General features: G+C 36.6%; 1 protein-coding gene and 1 pseudogene across 1 annotated transcript; both read left to right on the top strand.

Moving 5' to 3' along the window:
- Window positions 1–2,345: 2,345 nt before the first annotated feature.
- Window positions 2,346–3,280, top strand: LOC112605909 (olfactory receptor 52J3-like). The gene is given in 2 exon segments (XM_025355812.1): window positions 2,346–2,901; window positions 2,904–3,280. Coding segments are annotated over 2 exon segments (933 nt in total).
- A 959-nt stretch (window positions 3,281–4,239) lies between these two features.
- The window catches only part of LOC112605908, an 11,435-nt pseudogene continuing 7,399 nt past the window's right edge, over window positions 4,240–8,275 (top strand).

The following is an 8,275-nucleotide window of genomic DNA, read 5'->3' as shown; positions in this document are numbered from 1 at the left end:
TTTTATTTTTATGTATTTTAAAATTCATTTTTATTAACTTAAGGCCAGTAAGATGAGCCCTGCTAGAAAAGAGATGAGGCTTTATCTTATCTGATAACCATGATATCTTAATAAATTATTGGTGAGTGCTAAAGCATTGATGTGGGAAAGGGGAATACATCCATTGGTCACTGAGGACCTAAATCTGCAATATTATAACATCTCATAAATTCAGACATAACATTTACTCAAGAGATTCAGTTTGCTTCATGTGAATATGTTTTGGGAGCATTATTTTTGTGTCTCTGACTTCCTATTTACAATGTATGTGTCAGAAGAGAGGATGGGAAGGGATGTCTACTTCTGCTCTTGTCCCTGTATCCCTGGTGTAGAAAATGGGATCTTTCCAAGGAGACTCTGAGAAGTTATTCCTGGTTGATAGAAGAAATTTGAGTTGGCTGTAATTCTAGACATGACCCATAGGGCCCTAAATACTTACAGAGTAAAACTCTCTTCCCTTTAGTAGATATGCTAGAGCTCCCTGTTGGAGGTGAGTTTCTCATTAAATATGTCATAGATATGTACAGTGATCAGAGTCTCTTGTCTAACAGCTAAGGAACAGGCTACAGCTGAACATATTAAGCTGATATTCGATATCTCACTATTATAGAAAGATTTCCTGACAGAAAGAGGTCTTAATGGATCAGGCTGAAACACTTAAATTTTTAAAGTAACTATTTGCAAAGGGAACTTTAAGTTGTGGTATAAGCACAAGTATACATATGTAACAAACCTGCACGTTATGCACATGTACCCTACAACTTAAAGTTTAATAATAAATAAATAAATAAATAAAAAAGAAAATTTCCACTTCCAGGGATAATCGTGTATTAAGGCATAATTTTTAATAAAAGCAACCACAATGATAATAGTAAACAATGTTATCAGAGGACCAGAGATACATGCAGATTTATACATTTGATTGCAAAGAGGGTGGTTAAAAAAAATAAGAATACTGGATATGAACTTTATATAATCTCACACAATTTACTGGCTAGGAAAACTATATTTTTAATGGTTTCTAAAAACTATATTTTTAAAATACTTTTCAAAATTTGGACTTCCCCTTGTTATTTTTCTCTGGACTCAAAAACTATATTTTCAATAGTTTTCAAAAATTGTATTTTTAAAGTATTTTTCAAAATTCGAACTTTCCCCTCTTGTTTTTCTCTGGACTCAATTAGATTCAAGACAGACCTTCCTCCCTTCCTTTTTTCTCTTTTTTTATTTCTTTCTTCTACTTTTCTTTTTAAAATAGTTTTCTTCTTTCTTGCCATTTCTTTCTATACCCCTCCATTTTTTCCTTCTTTTTGCAATAGTCCTATGTGATCTTTTCTTTCTGGAAGGAAGAAGGAAGGAAGGAAAGAAGGGAGGGAGGGAGGGAGGGAAAGGGAAGATCAGAGCTGCAGTGTGGGAAATCAGTAACATGGATCTTTTTAGCCTGGTGCCAACCACTGTCATTGCCTTTTTAAAATTTCTCTCAAGTTTCCTTATTTCAACAAACCCCTTTATTTCCCCACTCCCAACAATATTAGATACAATTAATATTCCTGGGAATTTATCAGCCAGTAGAAAAGTTGGTCTTATTTATAAATTATATTCTCACCAGAAGACTACTGGCAAAAACACACATTTCTCTTCTGGGGGTGATTTCCAGCTGCAGTGTTTTTCACCTTTGTGCAACTATTTTCACATCTAAAGTATGACATAATACAGTGTGTCTATGGGGTATAGGAATAAACATATAAAGAGCAAATTAATAAAGCATAAGTTTTTATTTTGGGTATGGTTTTCTAAATATGTACCATGGAAATTACTGATACCAAATAAGCCGGTTTAAGAGTTCTGCTAGATTTTCTGTCACTCTTCATGGCTAGTAACCCTCAGGTTTTTGTATATATTGTCATGTTTGGTGAGCAGGTATCAGTGTCTGTCTTTCTGTGACCTGTATAATTAAGGTCTGCTTTGTCTTCAAAAAAGACTGACATCTCACTATAACATAACATTCATTTTTGAAATTCATTCCAGGTTTTGTATGGGGTTTGAACAAAGAAGTAAATTATTGTCCAGAACCTCAGAGGAAGACTCAGGTCTCCCTCTGAGTCTTAAAGCTAATTTGTCTTCCAGTCGAAGAATGCTCAGTCCGTGTCTAGATTTGACTTTGTACTCCAGCTTTGGCATTAGCTTTCTAATAATAAAACTAGACATAAAATTAAGCTTATTGGAGAGGTTTTGAGCTAAACATTTATAAATTTAAATTTTCCTTCTACGGGTGGTCAGCTACTGCTTTTGTCATTAATGGCAAGATGTTCCACACCAACACCACCATTTTCTACCCAGATACCTTTTTTCTGACAGGCATCCCAGGACTTGAGGCTTTCCATGGCTGGATTTCCCTGCCCTTTTGCTCTGTTTACTTAATGGCTCTGCTGGGCAATGCTACAAATCTACTGACAATCTGGTCTGAGCGTACTCTTTGGGACCCTATGTTCTACTTTCTAGCCATCTTATCAGCCATAGACCTAGCCCTCTCAACATCCTCAGTGCCTCGTATGTTAGGTATCTTCTGGTTTGATGCACATAAAATTGGCTTTGGAGCCTGTGTAGTCCAGATGTTTCTGATACACACCTTCACAGGAATGGAGTCCACTGTGCTACTGGCAATGGTCTTTGACGGCTATGTAGCCATCTGTACACCACTCCACTATACCTCTATTCTGACACCCCGAGTGTTGGCAGGCATTGGTGTGGGCATTATATTGCACCCAGTCCTGCTCATGTTGCCCATTGTCTACCTAAACCATCATCTGCCCTTCTGTGAGGCTCGGATTATTGCCCACACCTGTTGTGAGCACACGGGCATTGCAAGTTGGCCTGTGCTAGCATTCACCTCAATGTGATTTATGGGCTTTTTGTGGCTTCTTTTCTTATTTTGGATGTGACACTTGTTGGAATCTCCTATACCTGCATTCTCCAAGCTGTTTTCCACCTCCCATCTCAAGAAGCTTGTCATAAAGCACTGAGCACGTGTGGCTCATATGTTGGGGTGATGTGTGTTTTCTATACACCCTCTCTCTTCTCCTTCTTCACCCATCGATTTGGCAAAAAAATTCCCCATTATGTCCACATTACTGTTGCCAACCTCTATGTGGTCATTCCACTTGCCCTCAATCCTATTATCTATGGTGTGAGAACCAAGCAGATTCATGAGCATGTGGTCCATACTTTCACCTCAGTGTAAGGTCTCTTATTTCTTTACTTCTTGAGGGTGTGGATATGGCTGACAAAAGTCAATTTTGAGATTTCACTAGATAATTGTTTTGTAAATGAATTTCATATCAAGAGATTCTGCAAATCGTAAAGGAATAAAATTTGCACTTATCCTGTGTAAACTAAAATAATACAAAGATTCTTAAAGTACAACTCTGCATGACAAGAATTACTAGGTATATTATTAGGAACAGTGAATGATGGGTTGGATTGCCTGTAAATCAACCTTTGTGAGTGAACATTTTGATAGCTCCCTCTCGGATCTGTTTGGTCTTCACTCCATAGACAATAGGGTTAAGCAGGGGTGGAACAAGCAGGTAAAAGTTGGACAGAAGAATGTGTACATAAGGAGCAACACTGAAGCCAAACCTGTGTATAAAAGATATTAAAAATGTGAGAATATAGAACTGGAGAAAGACAAAGATGTGAGTTGTGCATGTGTTGAATGCCTTGAATCATGCCTTCTTCTGTGGCAATTTGAAGACAGCCTGGAAGATAAAGGCATAGGACAAGAAAATGAAGATCACATCAAATCCAAGGACTGAGAAACCCACAAGCAGTCCATAAGCTTTATCGGCTCTGACATTTTCTGCAGCCAGCTTTACCACAGCCACGTGCTCACAGTAGGAATGAGAGATGGCTGCGGCATGGAAATGCTTCAGGCACAACTTAATTAGAAGTGGACACATGATGATGATAACAGATGCTGGAATGGTCACCACCATAATGATGCTGATGAGCACCTTCATAGTGAGGATAGCAGAGTGTCTCAGGGGTACACAGATAGCCACATATCAGTCAAAAGCCATGGCCAGGAGAATGCCAGACTCCATGCACTGGAAAGTGTGAGTAAAATACATTTGAATTAGACAGGGGTTAAAGTAAATCTCCCTTGATTGCAGCCAAAAGATCATGAGCATTTTCGGAGTAATGCATAAGGTCAGGCGTAGGTCAGTAGCTGCCAACACAGCTAAAAAGATATACATGGGCTCATGGATACCACACTCAGTGTGGATGATAGTGATGAGTAGGACATTTCCAACAGCAGACAAGATAAAAGACATGAAGAATGGAATTGCAGTCCAGGCTGCACTGATTCAAGGCCCGGAATTCCAATCAGTATGAAAATAGATGACTTGAAGAAGGTGCCATTGGTTAGTGAACATTACCACACACCTATTAAGTAACCAAACAATGTTAATAATTTCGAAGAAATGTTTTTAAATATTTTTAAACACTTTCATATGTAACCAATTATAATATTTGTAAAAATTACTCATGATACATATTTTTAGTTGCTGTGTTTATAAAAATGAAGGGAGCATTATTTATTTACCCAATCCAACATGCCTGAACCATACTGTTACCTCTCTTTATACACTCAGAGGGATACAGCACAGGGAAGACTCCAAATCAAAGTAAAATATTTATTGTGAACATTTTTTCTCTCTTGGGCTCCCACTTTTTCATTATCCTAGTAAAGAATAGATATAAATCTTCAGGTGGTTTTCCCTTTCATCTAGATTAGAATCATTCTGAGATAAACATCTACTTTTTTTCTTCTTATGCAGCATCCAAAGGATAGTCCACTTCTAATCTTATTTTATTTGTTTCATTATTTTTAATTAGACTTGAAGATTGGAGGGATTTGCTACTCAGGAGGTTGAGGCAGGAGAATCGCTTGAATCTGGGAGGCAGAAGTTGCAGTGAGCTGAGATGGCGCCTCTGCACTCCAGCCTGGGCAACAACAGCTAGACTCTGTCTCAAAAATATTAAATCAATTAATCAATCAATCAATAAAAAATAATGGCAACCCAAAATGCCCATGATACTCACATAATATTCATAATATTCATTACATAGCAGGTGTCACCAGAATGGAATAATCAAGTGGCTTTTAAAAGATACCTGGTAATCTCAACACTTGCCCACTGGTTCAAGCCAGAATGAAACTGTACTTCTATAGCATTATATTTAAAATATCAACAATGACAACAGCTGGTATTACTACATCAATAGTAGTATTAAGGGCTTTACCTGAATTACATGCATTTCTCATGCAATTATAAAGAGCAACTGAACTGAAAGTGTTGTTATCACCGTAACATTTTCTCTCTGTTAAATTAAATAGCTTGGTCATGGATCTAGAAATTTAAAACAAGTTATGTCTGACACTGTTGTCTATGCAGTTAAGAGATACTATATATTTTCTGCTCACTACTGTCTTAAATTCAACAGATTTCAGTTAGGTGAGGAGGAACAAAAACTAGGACAGATATCCCTCATTGCATCAGCAGTTATTTATATGCTCTTTCCTCATCACGTTCCTTACTATTACACAGTATTACTCGTATATTTAATGTCTTTCATAAAAATCCTTCCTCTTTTTCATTATCTCCTCTGTCGGAGTAAGGAACAGACCACTGTCTCTCTAATCATAGCATGTTGAATATCTGAGTGCCTCTTCTACTTAATGCGAAAACAACCATGTTAATCTTAGTTTCAGAAAAGAAAAGTATAAGTATTTGTGTTGGGATATCCTGCAAGTGTAGTTCAGGTCGGCAAGTACCTTGATTGCAATAGGGTTTATAATAGTCAAGACACTTCCCTTAGGAGTCTGGCAGTACCCTAGAGACAGAGAATATTTCTGTCTTTCCAAAGTTATACATCTCATACGAGACCTCAATTTTCTCTTTACTTACTGAGCTTCTAATAAAACCAAAATCAAAACAAATCAATAACACCGACAAAATTTAGGAAATGAGAAAATGGGCAAAGGAGAAGCAATTAAAAATAATTAAAAATTGAAATAATAAATAGCTTATCCTCAGTATTAATAACAGAAGAAGGTCTACCCCACATCCATGAGGAATTTTTCCATGAATCTACAAAGGGCACAGCATAAATATTTTATACATATTCAAACTTGAAATTGCCTTACTTAAATATCTTAATGACCATAGGCGCCTTCCAATGCAGTAGAAATCTTAAGCCTCCATTAATAATTAATTCATTTATTCACTATATAATTATTTGACAATAGATGAGTGCCAGGCACTCCTCTAGGCATGGTTTAAATGCCAGCGAAGCAGAAAGCTAAGACCTCTGCCTCTATGCCACTCAAATTCTCAAATATATCTCTAGTATTAATTCCAAGTTATATTTTAATGCTCAATGAAGCAATATTTTGCTTTTATTCATTATATTTTTAATCATAAACACCTTCCTTTAATTCATTGTATTATTTAATTCCAATTAATAATTGCACATCTTTCAAGACTCATTCCAAACCTTCTTCCGCAAAGCATATCATGTCTCTTTATTAAAAAGTCTTTTTTTATTTTATTTTATTTTAATTTAATTTTATTTTATTATTTTATTTATTTATTTTTTTTAAGTGGTACTCTTCCTTGTCCACGTACTCAAATTTTAATGTAGGGAATTTTCTTAGATATGCATTCATTTATGGTCCACTTTGCTCACCATAGCCCTCCCTTTCCCTTCATCCAAGATAAGTGTCATGAGTATAGGAAATTTGCTTCATCCCTTGCTGTATTCTTTTTTTTTTTTTATTGTTTTTAATATAATTTGTTTTTAGTTTGACCCAAGTCTTTTTTTTAGTTTTGTATTTGAAATGCTTTTTCCTATTTCTTTTTATTATTATTATTATTATTATTATACTTTAAGTTCTAGGGTACATGTGCATAACATGCAGGTTTGTTACATATGTATACTTGTGCCATGTTGGTGTGCTGCACTCATCAACTCGTCAGCACCCATCAACTCGTCATTTACATCAGGTATAACTCCCAATGCAATCCCTCCCCACTCCCCCCGCCCCATGATAGGCCCCGGTGTGTGATGTTCCCCTTCCCGAGTCCAGGAGATCTCATTGTTCAGTTCCCACCTATGAGTGAGAACATGCAGTGTTTGGTTTTCTGTTCCTGTGATAGTTTGCTAAGAATGATGGTTTCCAGCTGCATCCATGTCCCCACAAAGGACACGAACTCATCCTTTTTTATGGCTGCATAGTATTCCATGGTGTATATGTGCCACATTTTCTTAATCCAGTCTGTCACTGATGGACATTTGGGTTGATTCCAAGTCTTTGCTATTGTGAATAGTGCCACAATAAACATACGTGTGCATGTGTCTTTATAGCAGCATGATTTATAATCCTTTGGGTATATACCCAGTAATGGGATGGCTGGGTCATATGGTACATCTAGTTCTAGATCCTTGAGGAATCGCCATACTGTTTTCCATAATGGTTGAACTAGTTTACAGTCCCACCAACAGTGTAAAAGTGTTCCTATTTCCCCACATCCTCTCCAGCACCTGTTGTTTCCTGACTTTTTAATGATTGCCATTCTAACTGGTGTGAGATGGTATCTCATTGTGGTTTTGATTTGCATTTCTCTGATGGCCAGTGATGATGAGCATTTTTTCATGTGTCTGTTGGCTGTATGAATGTCTTCTTTTGAGAAATGTCTGTTCATATCCTTTGCCCACTTTTTGATGGGGTTGTTTATTTTTTTCTTGTAAATTTGTTTCAGTTCTTTGTAGGTTCTGGATATTAGCCCTTTGTCTGATGAGTAGATTGCAAAAATTTTCTCCCATTCTGTAGGTTGCCTGTTCACTCTGATGGTAGTTTCTTTTGCTGTGCAGAAGCTTTTTAGTTTAATTAGATCCCATTTGTCAATTTTGGCTTTTGTTGCTGTTGCTTTTGGTGTTTTAGACATGAAGTCTTTACTCATGCCTATGTCCTGAATGGTACTACCTAGGTTTTCTTCTAGGGTTTTTATGGTATTAGGTCTAACATTTAAGTCTCTAATCCATCTTGAATTAATTTTCGTATAAGGAGTAAGGAAAGGATCCAGTTTCAGCTTTCTACTTATGGCTAGCCAATTTTCCCAGCACCATTTATTAAATAGGGAATCCTTTCTCCATTTCTTGTTTCTCTCAG

This window comes from Theropithecus gelada, chromosome 14 (assembly GCF_003255815.1).
Source record: "Theropithecus gelada isolate Dixy chromosome 14, Tgel_1.0, whole genome shotgun sequence".
In the NCBI taxonomy this organism is placed as follows: domain Eukaryota; kingdom Metazoa; phylum Chordata; class Mammalia; order Primates; family Cercopithecidae; genus Theropithecus; species Theropithecus gelada.
The sequence above is the reverse complement of the archived record's forward strand: the minus strand, read 5'-3'. Positions and strand labels throughout refer to the sequence as shown.